Raw genomic sequence first — 14,782 nt, forward strand, 5'->3', positions numbered from 1 at the left:
TCTTGACCTGCTGCATCTCCACCCTGTGGTGTTTCCTTCTCTCCTTCCCTTACCTATACGCTACCCCTAGACCTTATGGTCAAGAGTTAGAATCAGAGTGTTAGAGAAGAAAGGGTTTAAGTTGCCTCCTTTTCCTTATTGAGGTTAGCAGGTGAAGTGACCTGTCCAAGTTTATGATTCTTACAGAACCAGCCTGGGACTGGGTCACCTTCTATGACCCACCCTGTCTCCTGTGACGCATGGAAGCAGATGGGCAGGGCTGGGGCTGGAACCGACATCACCCTGACTCGGAGTCCAGTGCCCTTATGATCACTCTGTACTGCTGTGGTGTGTGTGTGACACACACACTCCCCCCCCACACACACGTGATGCGGGAGGGGAGACTGCTATCTGAACCTCTTTTCTCTCCATCCTTACCTCTATAGACCCTAACAACCAATTCTGTCATCCCCAGTTTGCTCCTATCCAAGTTCTCCATCTCTCCCATTCTCTCTCTCACCATTATTTCCTCTTCTCCTGGAGGGATTATGGTCATATCCTTACCGCCTCCGTGAGACTAGTTAGCTTTTCATATTCCTAGATTTACCCATCTGTCACCATATTTTTAAAACAGAATTTCATTGAACAATTTAATGCCACATTTCTCAAAACTTTAAACTTATTGAGTAAATAAGCATTTATCCTGAATAATGAGAGATTCTCCTTTTGTGCCAGGCTATGTGTAATGGCTTAGACAGTTGGCATAGACTATTAAAAATTCCTTGTAACATTAAAAATAGGACATTGAAGTTGTTATTATTAATACAAACTACTAATATTGCTACCACATATTGAATGCTTAATATATGGCAAGCACTTGCTAAACACTTTACATGCATTTAATTATCAATGCATATTATGTGAGGGGTGCTGGTGTGTTCCCCATTTTGTAGATGAGGAGCCTGTGGCCCTCCTTGCTTCTTCACGTTGGAAACGGCATTCTGATTCTTGCACTTTATTCCAGTGATTCTGTTTCTTCAAGAGCTCTGCTTTGGGTCCATTGCACTGCACTTGCAGGCTCCCTGTGCGTTGGTGCAGGTGAGCTCCTTCCTGTGTGAGTCGAGCTTCAACTCTCCAGTTCTTCAGAAGCTGGAGGATGAGGTAGAGTGAAGTCAGTCCAAGGTGGGGACATCCAAACTCCACTCTCATCTGTAGATGCTCTGCTCTTGGGATCAGAGAGGGATGGTCAGGAAGAGCCAGGTAGGGTAGACTCTGGGGTGTGGGGTCAGCTGGTTGGATCAAGGGGAGAAGGGACCAGGAGCTCTGATTCCAAGTCACAAAGCCCTTGGACCTCATTCCTCTCTGGTCTCCCTGCATTTCTAGCAACCTCAGCATCTGGAGGACCCTGGGTCTGGCCTGGGTATAGGGAAGGTCATTGTACCCAGAGAATATTTGGGTGAACATTGTACCCTTGTTACGGGATTCATTTGGGAGATGTCCTGCACAAATGGGGTGGCATAAAATACCAAAGAGAAAAGGTGTGGGGTTGGACTCAAAGGGACAGATAAAAAAAGTGGCCTTGTGTCTATTGTAGCAAAATGAGCCCTTGGATTGAAGTCTGGAGTCGGGGGTTTCTGCTGGCTCTGCGGGGAACATGGCATGTGTGTCTCTCGGCCTCAGTTTTTTCATCTATAAAACAAGAGTGGTGCAGTAGATTATCTTGAAGGTCAGTTTAGGTTGGTGTACAGAATATCTGGAGAAAAGGCACTGGGAACTATAGTAATATCTGATTGAGATACCTGTAATTCTGAAAGCGTTTTCCCAGGTCGGATCTCATTAATCCCCAGGGCATTACTTTCCCGTCTCAGTGGGCTAGGTAGGCATTGTTTCTCATTTAGTAATGAGCTGAAGTGCAGTGGAGGTGTCCAGCCGGAGGTCCCACCATTGTTTGGTGGCAGAGCCAGAATCATCAGCTGGGGGACCCAGCCAAGCACAGACTGGATAAGAACCAGATTGGGGGGAACTGGGTATGAGGGCCCCAGAAAGGGCAGAAAACTAGGGTTAGGAATTACTCTGAGGTTTGGGTTGGAAGGGTAAATCCCAAGAAAGTAGGAGCTACTCAGTGGAGAACTTGGGAAAAGGGAAGAGTTACTAAGAACACCGAGTACTTGTCATCTATCACACACTTCTCTGTCCTGTTTCAATAAATCCTTACAGCAACCACCTGAGATAGGTTCTCTCCATTTTACAAACAGGAAAACAGGCTCAGAGAGCCTAGGTTGTTTGTCCAAGACCACCCAGTTGAAAAGTAGAGGATCCTGAACTGGAACCCAGTGAATTGGACTCCAGAGCCCTAGGTCTTTCTATTGCTGTTCCTTTGGGAACGGCCAGGTGATGGGAATGAGGAGGGAGGGGGCTTATTGTACCTTGGTGATCGGTTGGGAGTGGTAAGATTGGTGGTTTCGGGAGCACGCAGCAGGTGGATCCAGGACTCTGGCCTCTGAAGCTCTACAAAGGGTTAAGGAACTTTTGCCTCCTCCCGCCTCGTCCCGCCTCCTCCCCCAAGCTCTTCCTGTCCCGCTGTTGCAACACACATCTGCCACTCTCCCTAGCCCTCCCACCTCCTCTTGCCTCTTAATTTCCTCGGAGTTCTCCGGACTCAGGCTCTGGTTCTGGCCTTCGGGGTTTGGGGCCTCTGGGACCAGGCCGTGATTTCCATCCCAGTCTCAACTCTTAATGGCCCTACCCAAGGCCTAGGCTCCACTTGGGACCTCCTGACCCGCTCATCCCGGGACTCTTTCGCTGCCACTGCGCCAGCCGCTGCCACTGCCTGAGTCCTGATGGGGGAGTGAGAGGTCACAGCTGGCCGGACATGGGCCTCCCCACCGTGCCTGGCTTGCTGCTGCCACTGGTAAGACCAGGGACAAGGGCCGAGTGGGGTGGTGGGCAAAGGGCACCACGGGCCGCCGGCCGGCAAGAATGGGCCTTTGTCGGGAGAGGGCCGTGACCTGACAGAAGCCCAGGTTTCCCTCTTCATCCACCTGCCCTGAGTCAGGGGCAAGGGAGCAGTTTGAAAGGCATGGAGTAAGAGGGAGCCCTGGCCCCTCACAGTCTAGGAAGTTTGCTGGGGGGCTATGGGGAATCTGGAAATGTGGGGGCAGGTGATGGCCGAGGGTGGGGCAGATTTGGTAGGGAAAGTAGAGGAGTGGAAGAAGGACGCTTAGTCCTCTCAGAGTCCAGATGATTCAGAACTCGCTCTGTCCCTCTGGTCAGCGGGTTCGCCCAGGAGTGGGTTGGGCTGTGGGGCGGTGAGGCTTACAGTGGGCTCTGGCTGAGCAAACTCCTGCTGGAGGGCAGGAGCTGGGTGATAGTGAAGTGGGAAAACTGAGTCTGGGAGAGGAGGTGACTTGGTGGGATAAGCTTGGGGGGCCGTGTGGTGGGGGCTATTTGAGAGTCAAGTGGGAAACGAGGTAGGGGCAGGGCAGCCCAGTGGAGAGCGTTCAGTGCTCTCCTCAGGCCCAGGTCTCTCACTTGGGGGCATTCAGCAGCCTCTGCTTGTGACAGCTTCTAGGCAGGTGGCCTCTGTTGGATCCACCCTCTCTGGGTAGCTAACACCACCTCCACCTGGACAGGGACCCTGTGCCTGTCCTCCAGCCCTTCCCCAAAGCCCTAGACAACAATCCCTTGGTTTCTTCTACAGCTCAATTTGGGGAAGTTGGTAGAAAGTTGTTTTCGTCACTGGAAAATGTCCCTTTCTCTTGCCTCAGACGTGTCAAGGTATCCTTGATCTCCGTCGTGTCCTGGCATCATCCTGGCAGATCCCTGAGCCCCCTCCCCTACCTAGCTGGGTGGATTTCCCAGCCTGTGTTGGCCAGTTTCTTCTGATTGCCTGGCCCACCTGTGGCTCCCCGACCTTTCCTCTCCTCAGGGTGTTATACTTTCTCTCCCAGAAGTCTCCTCAGATACTTTTCAGACTCTCCTTTTTAAAACCCTTTCTCTCTAGTTCCCTCTCTTTGCTCGACTCCACATTTCTAGACCTTAATTCCTCACGCAGCACCTCTCTGTATCATGTCTCACTGTTCTTCTGGTTCTCCCACCTTATCTTTTCTCCCCAGCCCCATCTTTTCCTTCTCTCAAGGATGTCCTCTCCCAGCCCCGCCCCCATCCAGTTGCCCTGCCATCTTATTTCTCTTCTCTCTTTCCTTGGAAGTGGATCACCTGGATTGAAATCCTGGCTCTTTCACATACTCGCTGCCTAAACTTGAACAGGTGATGTAACCCCTCCATGCCTTCCTTACTTTCCTTATCTCTAAAATGAACATAATTGTCATTACCTCATAGTGTTGGTTTTTTCCCCTCCTAATGTTGTTTTAAAGAGTAAATAGATTGATATATATATATATATATATATATATATATATATATATATATATTAAGTGTTCAATGTACTAGTGCCTGCTCTGTGCTAGACACAGGAGCTGGGATTACAGCAGTGAGCAAAATCGCTGCCCTCGTGGCGTCTACATTCTAGTGTAGGAATAGGGTATAGCAAATAGAAAGCACTCAATAGAGGTATCTTTTATAGTTAGGGTTAGTATTATTGTTAGTAATTACGTGGTGTTTGGAAAACAGAGGGTATGGTAGCCTGAACAGATACAGCAAAGTGCCTGTGGGCTGGGGCTGGTCCAGCCCAGGTTGGGGTATGACTGCTAAGGGAGCCACCTCAGCCTGGAGCTGGAGGGGAGACGAGGTATGCAAGGTCTGGGTAAGGCTCACCACTCAATGGACAATACACAGCACACACTGTATATGTGGCGGGGGTGGGAGGGGCGGTGGTAGTGGGGAAGAATACAGGAGAGAACGGGACAAAGCAAACAGGACTTTGTTGCTCTCCAGGAGCTTACAGTATAGGAGCCAAGACAGCATCCAGAAAAAAATGATTTCAGAGAACAGTCTGGAGGAAAATCCCCACAAAAGCATTGTGATGTGGTGCCTTGGAACACCGATGGGAGGCAGAGCCAAGGAGGAGAGAGCACCGTGCGGCTGCCTTTTCTTGCTTAGCAGATCTCAACTCCAGTGCTCCTGGAGCGCTCCCTGCACAGAGCGCAGAGCCTACAGTTGACTGTCTCGGTCCCAGCAGAGAACCCACGAGAGCATGCGTGGTGTATTTCATCTCTGCCTCCCTGGCAGCCAGACTGCTCCTTAATTATTTATTGAATGAATAAAGGAACAAAAGATTGTTCAGATGGGATGAAAGAGGAAAAGCCTCATAGAAAAGTGGATTTGGAGCTGAGATTTGAAGGCACTGACTGGCAGGGTGGCTAGAAAAAGGGAGACTGGTTTGAAGGAGAGCAGAAGAACAGAGAGATGGGTTTTGTGTTGGATGAGTGGTGGTAAGAAGCTGAACACTTTGGCTGGAGTGGATGGACCATGTTTAGGAACAAGAAGAAATGAGAATGAGAAAATTGGAGAAAGTGGGGAGGGGATGAAGAGAAGATCTTGAACATGGTCCCAGGTAGAGGACTTCATTCATTCATTCATTCCATTCATTCATAAACGGTTCTCTGAGGGTCCACTGCATTTGGGAGCATGTGTTCAGAATAGCAGTGAAGTACCTCTGCAAGAACTCATTCAGAAAAGCAGTAACCTGTGGAAATGATGCCGAGGTCAGATCCTAAGAGCAAGATTCCCACAATTGCAGTTGCAAGTTGAAGCCTGAACACAGATAGGAAAGTCTGTGGGATGTGTTGGAGCAGGAAAGGGGCTGGGCAATTGGCTGGAAAGCAGTTGGCACTACTCCAGGCATGTGGCATGGACAGAGGGAAGACGGGGAGATCACAGAGGAAGGACTGGCAAGAAGAACTGACAGACTGTATGACAGCAGGGATGGGGGTGGGGCCCTGAGGAAAGAAAGGTGGCAAACGTCTTGACACTGGTGCTGAGAAGTTGGTGGTGTGACATTTGTCTAGGCCAAGCGATTGATGAATTTAGTTTGGGGCGTGTTAAGGGTCCAGGGAATAACCAAGCGAAGTACGCATCTAAATGCTAGAGCAGAGGTTCTCAAACTCTTATCTTTCGTAGGTGCTGCTTTTACTTACTAGTGACTCTCAAAGGGAGAGAAACACTTGTCCCCATCTCTCGTGAGAGTGTTCGTGTGTGTGGGATGGAGGGGGCGGGGGTTACTTGGAGAGCTCTCCCCTGGAGATAAATATATTCCCACCTTGGTGGGACACTGACTCCCTACTTCCCTCTTTAGAAATCATTGGCTTCACCTGGAATGGAAGACACAACAGCCATTAGATCAACCCATGAATCCATGTTTATTTTGCTCCCCCAGTTCTGGATGCTGAGAAGATACCCAGGAAGATAGGATATTATCTCTGACCAAAACACTCTTTCTGATCTCTTAGAGAGTTTGTGGTCTATTGGGGAGATCATATCTCCTCACCCAAGATAATTATATTCAGAGCCAAGAGTAGATATAGTTAATTCATGTTATTAAAGTTCACAGGAGGCTGAGCGTCCAATAAGCTTGGGTGGGGGAAACGTCATTAATGGAGGAAAAGCTGTCATGAGCTCCCCAACGATTTTCACATTAAAATGAACAAACACATTTTAATTTAATGGACACATGTATGCGGGGGAAAGGAACAGCTAAGCCATCCTATGAGGTGGCTGGATCAGAGTTAGACCACAGGGTCACTTTCCACCCCCTACCCTACGCTGCAGGCCCAGCACAGGAAGTCACACTTTAAAGCCTCCCCAGGCGGAAGTTGTGGGGGAGTTGGAGGGGTGCTGGGCCACCCCCTCAACTGTCTCTCCACAGGCACCCCAGCTTCCTGCCCTTCCGCTGCTCCAGGTGACAGGCAATCCGCCCGGGGTGCTCCGAGCTCACCTCCTGTTTCTGCTCTTTTGCTGCAAGATTCAGCTGCTAAGGAGGTGCTCACCAGAGCCAGCCAGAGCCAACGAATGGTGCCCACTGCTGGGGGCCGTGAGACACCTGGGCAATAGTGCTGATTGTCTCACATCCCTTCTGCTTGTTCCCTTCCTTTTGGAAGTGGGTGTTCAGGGCTCTGGAGTTTTTCCTGTGCTGCTGTTGGGCCTGGGGGGAGGGCTGAGGAGACTCAGAACTGGCCTTATTTCCTAAGGATTGTCTGGGACTCCAGGGAGGTCCCTAAAGCCAGTCCAACTGGCCAGAACCAGCCAGGCTGTGGGAATGCAGTGAACCCGGCTGGGAGGAGGGCAGCCTTGGTTGGCTTCCTTCTTGAATTGGGGAGTGTCAGGGGGCTGGGTGAGAAAACAGGGACCCAGTTTATCTGTGGGGACTGGTTGAGGAGGAGCCAGGGCGGGGCCTAATCTAAAGGAAGGATGCTGAGGGGTGGGAAGGAACTGAGTAGCCCTCAGGGAGGGATGGGTAGTAACTTGGTTGGAGGAAGTCAGGGGGCGAGGGAGACTTCCCTTAAGGGATGGAATGGGAGAGGGGGCCGTTTCCCAAAATACGTGGGCCCAGTGGGACAGGGGTCCATTGCCTGGATCTTTTGAGGAGGAGAGAAGGAAAGACAGATCTAAAGGGGGTTCTATGTGGGGATTGGAGGGATAGACTGGCCCACAGGAGGAAGGGATCCCAACTGCTGGCTGGTCCCTTCAGTGTTTATGCTGACTCATGACCCTTAAAGAGCTGGGGAAGCTGCTGGTTCCCTCTCCCCTCCCCCAGATCTCCCTCCCTCTGGCCTGAGTCACTGGGCGGAGCTGCTGGGAAAAGATTTCCCTTTCCCGGATCTGACTTAACCCCCAAAGTGCTGTAGAGGGAGGGGACACGTGGCCTGAGAAAGCCTCTCTCCCTCCCTCCTGGGAAGTTTATTTCTCATAGGCCATAGGTCCATGAAAAGCTCTCCCCCGACAGGCAGTCCCGGAACTGGAGCCCCCCACTTCTTCCCGACTCTGTCTCTGCTGGTTGGCTTTGCTCCCAGCCCCCCTGGATGGAATGCCCAGTGCCCATGACCTTAGGTGCTATGCGCTCTTCTCTTCGGGGAAAGCTCTTCTTTCAGGATGGGAAGTTCTTCCCATAACCACCCCAAACTCTTCCTGTTGCCCTGGAAGCCCCGGTCCTGTTCTCAGGAGAGATGGCACAGTGCCAGAGTGGGCCAGGGAAGACTGCTGCCCTCTGAGTAGAGGGGTGCACCCCTGCAGGGATTGCTGCTGTGTTTCTGAGTGTGGCTTCCCGTTTGTGGCTGAGGCTTGGCCTGCATCTCCCAGCGGGTGACTCAGGGTGTGACCTGCCTGTCTGCTGAGATGTGGAGCCATTGTGGCTGCAGGGCTGTTGCTGGGTGGCTGCAGGCTGCTACACCCTCCTTCTCAGGCTGGGGTTTCTGTGATCTGTTGCTCCCCAACGTTTAAAATACTTTGACGACATCCTCTTATCTTTACATAAAGCGGCTCTTCTAGCAGAGAAAAATAATCAAGGCCCAGGGAAAGCCAGCAAGATGCTGGTCAAAAAGCAAAGAGCAAAGTCTCAACTCTGGTTGGAGTTCAGCTCTGACTCCTGGCTTTGCTGTCCAGGCACCTAAACTAGAACTGGGCAAGTGATTCAGCTGCTGTGGGCTTGGCCTGAGGCTGTAAAACATGCCTTCCAGAATGCCCCAGTGTGCGAAGAGCTTCAGGACTCCTTGGCACGGTCTCAGCTCCTGACTTGATGGTCACTTGCGCTGGATCACCAGCCTCTGGCCAGCTCTAGTTTCACGTACATGGTTTGCCCACTCTTGCCCCCACTGAAACTGTCAACTGCCGACCCCATCCCTGACCCTGAACTTCCCCTTTTACTCCCCTCCCCATTTGCCCTGGCCACCCTGGGGTATTTGTGCAGATTTAGTGGTGGAAAGGGATGCAGAATAGAATCTGAGGGTGGGATCCTGGGTGAGGTTTTGATACAAATTAATAAATAGACTTTTCCTTTGGCTTCTGGGCACTCTCCAGGAACGCTGCCCACAGGGACATCACTCATCTCCGCTCAAACCTGATTTCATAAAGAACTTTTTATTGGCATAACATAATACAGGAAAGCACAGATCCCACCTCCGTGGGGGTTCACAAAGTGAACGCATTGGGAATGCAGCACTCAGATGGAGAAGCACCACCCCAATATTTAGGGCTGCTTGTTGGGAAGGGCTAGAATGGAAATAACCTATCAGTTCCCAATAATAAAAACAAAAACCTTTCCTTAAACATCTGCCTCGTGTCCAACACTATTAGCTGCCATGGGGAAATCAGGATAAAATAGAGCCAGGCCTGGAGTCTACCAGCCTTGAGTTGAGGGACATAGAACAATTAGCACACAGGACAAATAGAGAACAATTAAGTATAGATTGCATGGTGCCACCTGTCCAAGCTTACATCCTGATGAGTCCTCCTTTACTGATTCTTTCCCAGGTGCTCCTGGCTCTGTTGGTGGAAAGATTCCCTTCCGGGGTTACTGGACTGGTCCCTGACCTCAGGGACCGGGAGAAAAGAGACAGTATGTGTCCCCAAGGAAAATACAGCCACCCTCAAAATAATTCCATTTGCTGTACGAAGTGTCACAAAGGTAGGAGGAAGTGGTAACAGTGATCTCCTCAGGTATGGGGCCCTGCTACTTCCTTTGCTTTTTCCAAATGTTCTAGAACTTGGGGTCCTTGTCCCCAAGTCTGCTTCTCTTGGGCTGGGATTTTCTTCCTCCTTTCCTGTCCTAAAGATTTCAGAAAGGTAGACCAGGCTCTTCTGCTTAGCATGGGGCTCCTTCCTTGAGCTCTTGGCTGCAGCCTGACCCAGACACTCCAATCACAGGGACCTACCTATACAATGACTGTCCAGGCCCAGGGCTGGACACAGACTGCAGAGAGTGTGAAAACGGCACCTATACTGCTGTTGAGAACAACTTCAGACAATGCTTCAGCTGCTCAATATGCCGAAAAGGTGAGTCTCAGGAGAGGGCAAGGGCTCTAAACAGGATGTATCAAGTGGGCATTGAGAGGGGTGAGCGTGCCTGTCCACCTGTGAGGGTATGCAAATCTGTGCTGCTGGGTGTGGGCAGGAAAGCATGTGCATCTGTGATAGAGTGCATGGGTGTGAGTGTGTGTTACAGAGCTTAATACTCCATCTCTTCCCCTCACCAGAAATGGACCAGGTGGAGCTTTCTCCTTGCACAGTGGACCGGAACACCAAGTGTGGCTGTAAGAAGGACCAGTACCGGAAATATTGGGATGACAATCTTTTCCAGTGCAAGAACTGCAGCCTCTGCATCAATGGCAAGAAGCAAATCGACTGTGAGCACCACTCTCCCGACCCCAGCCCCCTCCTCACTGCAGGGGCAGGCTCTTTCTCAGGAGCAAGGTCTATCCTCCCCATTCCCGCAGTCTGTGGGAGTGCCTCCAGTCTGGCCATCTATCCCAGCCCCTCCTGGCTCTTCTTCTCATCCTCAGCTGTGCTGCTTCTCTCCCCACAGGCAGTGAGAGACAGGACACCATCTGCACCTGCCACATGGGGTTCTTTCTCAGAGAAAATAAATGTGTGTCCTGTGATAAGTGAGTATCTCTGCAAGCTGCTGAGCACTGGGTCGGGGCATAGGGAGTGATGGGGTGGCTGTGGTGAGTCACCAGCAGGATGAGGGGGACACGCAGGGTGCTCTGGCTCCTACTGGGTGTCTGACTGGGAGACACTTCATATCACGATACCAGATAGTCTGTCTCTTTTCCCCCCAACTTGTTCGTCAAATGTTAAATATGAAGAAGCCTTTGGGGATAGAGGCTTATAACCCAGGGACTTGTAGTTCTTCTAACTTAAACATTCAGATTATTATTATTTTTGCATTAAGATTCTTGGGTGACAGGGTCTACTATTGATTCTAGAACACACTTTTACATCTATGAAATCAGACTGCATCTTACAACAATTGATGATGTATCATGGTTTAATTGGCAGGGGTGTGTTTGTGTGTGTGTGTGTGTGTGTGTGTGTGTGTGTGTGGTATGCAAATAATGATGCCTCACTAGTGATGGCATCTTAGGTTTGATGAAATGTGGTATGTCCTCCCCGGTCCCTTTGACCAAGCCTGCTCACTCCTGGCTCCATGGAGGCTGCGCTTACATTCTCGCTTGTAAGGAAGAAACTCTGTGGGCCCTAAAGTTGAACTGATCTCTGCTTAGCCACTACTGGCTGTGCAACTTTTGGCAAGTGACTTAATGTCTCAGAGCCTTAATTTTCTTACCTTTAAGCATAATGACGTGCACTTGGAAGTTGTAAGAACCACAAAATATAGCTACAAAGTGTCTGACAAGAAACTACTTCCTTCTTCCTACTAAGTTTTGTTCTCCTTGAAAGAGCTTTTATACTCATCCCATGTAATTCTCATCATGAGTTTATGAGGAGGGTAAAAGTACCTCTTCCTGCTTTCAGATTCCTGCGGATAACTCACCTTCTCAAGTTCCTGCCAGGCCTCCCATGTAGTTCTGATCGCTCCATACTGCCCAGTGACAGCTCCCAACCTGGAAAGATGTGCTTATGATAGTGTGCTCTCTGGTGTCCCCCAGCAATATGTATTTTTAAATTTTTCACATGCATGCTTGACCCCTCTCTCAAAGTCACGTGTTGTCAGCAGCACTGTTATCTTAAGAAAAAGCTTTTTAACTTCTCTTTGCCATAAGATTCTCATCAGTAGAACAATGATAAAATAACAATTCAATGACAACTACTATTTACCGAGCACTTACTATATGTCAGGCATAATTCTCTCACTTAATCCTCAATCCTGACAGGTGGGTAGGGTCCCTGTTTTCCTGATGAAGAAATTGAGGCATACAGGTTAAATGACTTGGCTTGGAATTACACTGCTAGCCAATGACTGGGGCTGGAATTTATACCCTGACCCTGACTGCTTTTTTTTTTTCTTTTCTCCAGGTTAAGTTGTTGTTCTTTCAATCTTAGTTGTGGAGGGTGCTGTTCGGCTTCAAGTTGTTGTCCTTTCAGTCTTAGTTGTGGAGGGCGCAGCTCAGCTCCAGGTCCAGTTGCCGTTGCTAGTTGCAGGGGGTGCTGCCCACCATCCCTTGCGGGACTTGAGGAGTTGAACCGGCAGCCTTGTGGTTGAGAGCCCACTGGCCCATGTGGGAATCGAACAGGCAGCCTTTGGAGTTAGGAGCACGGAGCTCTAACTGCCTGAGCCACCGGGCCGGCCCCCTGACTGCTTTTAAGTCTTTCTACACAGCCTCTTCAAGATCAATTCCAGGTCTAAACTAACTGATTCTGTGATTAACTTATGTTTCATTCCTTTGCATCAATTCCCAAGATAGGTTTAATTTCCATTATATATCAAGAGATACCTAAAATATTGATAAAGCAAAGACTTTCCAACAATGTCTTCTTTTCTTTTTCTTTTTTTTGAACCCGTGTTCCTCCTACGGGAGGGCCCCTATTCACCATTGCTCTCTGTTCTTTTAGCTGCAAGTCAAACACGGAGTGCGAGATGCTGTGCCCATCTGGATCTTTTAAGCCCTTTCCGGACTCAGGTGAGGAGAACTAACCCAGTGCCCACACTCACCTGCCCTCCGCTCATCTTGCCCCTGAGCCCACCCAGCCAGCCCTGCTACCTCCTGCAGCTTCTCCTCTGACCACAATCTGCTCTGTCTCCAGACACCACGATGCTGCTGCCCCTGGTGATCATCTTGGGTCTCTGCCTGTTATCCTTCCTGTTCCTGGGTGTCATATTCCACTTCCCACGGTGGAAGCTCAAGCTCTACTCTATTGGTGAGTGGGGCCTCTGGAAGGAGGAAAGGGTGCTGGTGGGGATGTGGAAGGCGGCTGGGTGGTTAAGACGCACCAGCCTGGAGGGAAACGAGGAGCATCCCCTTAGTTTGCGGCAGCAACTCGGTTGGCAGGAGATGGTCCTGGATGGCTGGTGAGAGGTCATACTGTATCAGTAATTCTCTTGTCCTTGGGGCCACATATGCCCTGAAGCATGTCACCACAAGTCCCCGGGGCCAGCCCCAGCCACAGGCACCAAGACTGAGAGAGGAAGTGAAATTTGTGACGTTTTGTTTCTTTTTTCTCAGTTTGTGGGAAATCAATACCTACAGAAGAGGTAAGATGAAGCCAGGGGCCTACCCCCAATCTTCCTTCTGACTGTCCACTGCAATCTTGTAAGACCCAAATCACCGGGAATCACCCTTGACCCTCCAGCTCCTCTAATTCCCTCTAGTTCCAACCCCATCCAGAATAAAGAGGGTGGGATGTTTTTCCTCTCCCCACTAATGCTATCTTCTTTTTTTAGGGGGACCCTGAGCTCCTTAACCCAGCTTCAAGTTTCAGCCCCGCCAAGGGCTTCAGTCCCATCCCCAGCTCCACCTCCATCCCCAGTCCCAACCTTAGTGACTGGTCCAACTTCAGTCCTGCATCACTCCAGAGAGAGAAGGCGGGCCCCCTCCCCACAGCGGCTCCAGCCTCCACCCCCATCCCCACCCCTCTTCAGAAGTTGGAGGACGGCGCCCGCACACAGCGCATTGACAGTGAGCACCTGGCGGGGAATCCGGGCTGGGGACACAGGCGGGCGGGGCTCTTAGAGGGCGCGTTCGTGGGCAGCAGTGGGGCAGGGCGGACGGGGGCACGGAGCCGCACCTCCAGGCTCTCTGCCTGCTTCCTCGCAGCCGACCCGGCAACGCTGTATGCGGTGGTGGATCACGTGCCCCCGTCGCGCTGGAAGGAGTTCATACGGCGGCTGGGGCTGAGGGAGTACGAGATTGAGAGGCTGGAACTGCAGAACGGGCGCTGCCTGCGCGAAGCGCAGTACAGCATGCTGGCGGCCTGGCGGCAGCGCGCGCCACGACAAGAAGCCACGCTGGAGCTGCTGGGCCTTGTGCTCCGCGACATGGAGCTGCTTGGCTGCCTGGAGAACATCCAGGAGGCACTGTGTGGCCCCACCTCCCTCTCAGCCTCCTCCTGCCTGCCCAGATGAGGTCACGCCTCCCGGAGGGGCCTACCCTGAGGACAGCTGCTCTCTGCCCCAGGGCGCCCCAAGGACCTTGCAAGATGCTTTCTAGAGCTCCCTTTTTTATGGAGAGGAAGGGTCTTGGAGGGGCAGGCATGAGCTAGCAGCCACTTGGCACTACTCCCTCAGTGTATATAGTTTTTCTCAGCTGTCTGAGCACTGCAGAGGGTCAGCTGTGTGTGTGTGTGTGTGTGTGTGTGTGTGTGTGTGTGTGTGTGCGCGCGTGCGCAAAAAAGAGAGAGAGAGAGAGAGATAGAAATAGAGAAATAGAAAAACAGATAGATGTGATGTGTGTGACTATGAGCGAGGCTGAGTGTATCAGGAGCCCAGGAGGGCACTTGTGGAGATAATAGGCGCCATACCTCATTGTCTGTTTTGGGCCTGGAGGATCCAACAGGGCTGTTTAGAGGCCCCTGGCTGGTCCCTGAGCCTTTTTTTTTTTTTTTTTTTACAGTTGATAAGCAATCTTTGTATCAATTATGTTACACTAATAGAAACTTGGCACCCTTTGTCCCCTGCCTGGACAAGCACAGAGTAAGCTGAACTGTCCCAAGGCAGGGACAGCACAGAACAATGGGGCCTCCAGCTGGAGCTGTGGACTTTTGTAAATACACTAAAACTGTGGAATTAAAACTCTGTTTCTGGAGAGAGTGGTCTTTGTGAGTGGTGGGTGGAAGCCTGGGGCAGAGCGCTGGATCCTGATGGGGGGGGATGGGAAAAGCCCTGAGCTAGGGTCAGATACCCCATCATCATGATGCCCAATGACAGCAGTAGTCTGTGCTCACTTGGTTACTC

General features: G+C 50.9%; 1 protein-coding gene and 2 long non-coding RNA genes across 3 annotated transcripts; 2 read left to right on the forward strand and 1 right to left on the reverse strand.

Annotated features, from left to right (window-relative positions):
* Nucleotides 1-860: 860 nt before the first annotated feature.
* Nucleotides 861-2,489, reverse strand: LOC109459676 (uncharacterized). Its single transcript, XR_012494058.1, has 2 exons — nucleotides 2,406-2,489; nucleotides 861-1,204 (listed from the first exon to the last, which is right to left on the reverse strand). It is a non-coding gene; the product is annotated as an uncharacterized LOC109459676 (long non-coding RNA).
* On the forward strand, nucleotides 2,489-14,633 carry TNFRSF1A (TNF receptor superfamily member 1A). Its single transcript, XM_019754367.2, has 10 exons — nucleotides 2,489-2,890; nucleotides 9,406-9,559; nucleotides 9,799-9,927; nucleotides 10,128-10,277; nucleotides 10,457-10,535; nucleotides 12,445-12,512; nucleotides 12,637-12,750; nucleotides 13,056-13,084; nucleotides 13,274-13,508; nucleotides 13,647-14,633. Exons 1-10 carry the CDS (start codon nucleotides 2,852-2,854, stop codon nucleotides 13,952-13,954), a joined length of 1,305 nt encoding a protein of 434 aa, XP_019609926.2. The 5' UTR covers nucleotides 2,489-2,851; the 3' UTR covers nucleotides 13,955-14,633.
* LOC141570150 (uncharacterized) lies at nucleotides 2,897-5,228 on the forward strand. Its single transcript, XR_012494061.1, has 2 exons — nucleotides 2,897-4,248; nucleotides 4,876-5,228. It is a non-coding gene; the product is annotated as an uncharacterized LOC141570150 (long non-coding RNA).
* Nucleotides 14,634-14,782: the final 149 nt, after the last annotated feature.

This window comes from Rhinolophus sinicus, linkage group LG02 (assembly GCF_036562045.2).
Source record: "Rhinolophus sinicus isolate RSC01 linkage group LG02, ASM3656204v1, whole genome shotgun sequence".
NCBI lineage: Eukaryota > Metazoa > Chordata > Mammalia > Chiroptera > Rhinolophidae > Rhinolophus > Rhinolophus sinicus.